The 2,358-nt window shown below is 34.4% G+C and overlaps 1 protein-coding gene across 1 annotated transcript; it reads left to right on the plus strand.

The window, feature by feature from the left end:
• Positions 1 to 748: 748 nt before the first annotated feature.
• On the plus strand, positions 749 to 1,632 carry LOC133673506 (auxin-responsive protein SAUR71-like). The gene has a single exon (XM_062094362.1). The coding sequence runs from the start codon at positions 932 to 934 to the stop codon at positions 1,346 to 1,348; it is 417 nt and encodes a 138-aa protein (XP_061950346.1). The 5' UTR covers positions 749 to 931; the 3' UTR covers positions 1,349 to 1,632.
• The last annotated feature ends 726 nt before the right edge of the window (positions 1,633 to 2,358 follow it).

The raw sequence follows: 2,358 nt of genomic DNA on the forward strand, positions 1-2,358 counted from the left end.
TTTTTAGTTTACAAAAATCATATAAATACATAATAAAACAAAAATACTAAATAGCAAGTCAAGCTGAAAAATAAGTTTTTTTAAAATTTTTATTCATCACCTAATATCTCGATGTAGTTTTTGTTTATTATTATCAACTCTTCTAGTTTTGACATATTTAATGATTGATTAATTTTAGTTAACATATTGATCAAATACATATTATGTTTTTTATGTTTAATTTAAAATTTGATTTTATAATATATATATATATATATATATAGTGCCGGAGCAGTGTTTATCTAGAAATCTTTCAAGTTTCGCCCTTCTCCAACTGCCAACTGGGAGCAGCCAACGAGACAAGTCAGCTTCCATAATTTTATATCATATCACACAAAAAGCCTCTTGTCTCACTCACCCCACTAACTAATTCCTCTATAAAATAAACTATCTCGTTCCCATAAAAAATTATCATTACAGAAACTAAAAATAAAAACATTATTATAACATCTTTCTCCGTTATTGGCTAATTGTACCTGGCAAGTACCCTACCTGTACCTTCTCTCTCTCCCTCTCCCTCTCTTCTTTCATCACCTTTTCATGTCTATGCTTTTTTTTATTATTATTTGATATCTGTCTTTACAGTACTTTTTAATTTTTTAATTTTTAAATATATTAATACTAATTTTTAAAAATTAAAAGAATATATTATTTTTATACATTATAAACCACCTCTGTTACCTCTCTATATATACACATCCCACTCTCCTCCCATTCCGCCTCTCCCTCTCCCTTCTCTCTCTCTCAGGAACTCTTCATTCTTCAAGCCTTCAATATTACATCTTACCGTCAGCAATAACAACCCACTTGCTCTTTACTATCTAACTCTCAAATTAATCTTCTCGTAGTCTTTACGTTCTCTACGCTAATCTTTCGAATCCATCCTTTTAGAATGAAGCAGCTAATTCGCCGCCTCTCCAGGGTTGCGGACTCTTCTCAATATAGCCTTCTACGCTCGAATTCTCAATCCACCCCCTCCACAACCACCGCTCGCCGGAGATCAGGTGGCTCGAGGTCGGCCCACCGGCGAGGAGCCGACAAGCCGGTGCCTGAGGGGCACGTACCGGTGTATGTTGGCGATGAGATGGAGCGGTTTACGGTGAGTGCTGAGCTCTTGAACCGCCCGGTCTTCATATGGCTTCTGAACAAGTCGGCTCAAGAATACGGGTACGAGCAGAGAGGAGTGCTGAGAATTCCATGTCACGTGCTGGTTTTTGAACGAGTTATAGAGTCGCTGAGACTCGGGCTTGAGTCAAGTGACCTTGAGGATCTACTTGGTTCGTTGTTCACCTCCGAGGACTATTTGTGAGATTACTTATATGTGGGGAGGTTTTTCTAGATCCTTGAAATATATTGGCAATATCAAGAGATCGTTTTCTGGGATTTTCTTTTTGGTAAATATACCTCCGACGAAGAGAGATTTGAAAGGGTTTTTTTTTTTTTTTTCCCGGTTGTAAAAACAGGGGCCGGGGAGAAAATAGAAAATTAGCTGTTCTTTTTGTTTGCCCTAATTTTTTAAGGATTGCATTTTATGGTTGGTTCTTGAGAAATTATGGGAAATTAATACAAGATGAGATTTGGTAAAATCAAGAAGCCACACTCTGGATCTTGGAGAGATCATCTGTTATTGCTTACATTTTAATGTTTTTTTTTTTTAAAAAAAAATAGTCTTTCTTCCCCTGAAATTCCTCATGCACATTGGATGCCTTACTGTCACTACTCTCCCTTTGGTTGCCTTCTTTCCCTTTTCTGTTAAAGATAACGGGGAATTTGAGATTTTAGCTTTTAGGGGTTCTATATCAATTAAGGTCACTTCTCATTAATTAGTCATGATTTAATTATGAGAGGAGTTTTCTTGATTTGGAGCGGCTAAATCAATATTAAATTGATATATATATATATATATATAGGGGTACAGGTGTTGATTAATAATTTATACGAGGCTATTTCTGTAAGTTTATGGCGTGAGAGTATATTCCTGGCATGTGCTGCTGTCTTTAGTCCAAATTAATCTTTCTAGTTTCAAGACTGTTCAGCTCAAAATCTCTGTGATTTGTCTGTTTAAAACTAAAACCGGAAGTTTTAAATGTAAGTATTTTATAAGTGTAGGCTATAAAGACTCTGTCTGGTCAACAATAATACATGTACAAATAAAGTATGGAACAGAGGTAAGAGTAGACGATGAAATCATTTTCAAAGCCATTTTTTTATTTAATACAACTTATATTAAAATAAATATTTGAAAGAGTTTAAAGGAATAAAATTTTGGAGAGAAAAATTATTTATTTTGTCAAAATCATAATTTCTTATTTATGTATT

This window comes from Populus nigra, chromosome 14, assembly GCF_951802175.1.
Source record: "Populus nigra chromosome 14, ddPopNigr1.1, whole genome shotgun sequence".
In the NCBI taxonomy this organism is placed as follows: Eukaryota; Viridiplantae; Streptophyta; class Magnoliopsida; order Malpighiales; family Salicaceae; genus Populus; species Populus nigra.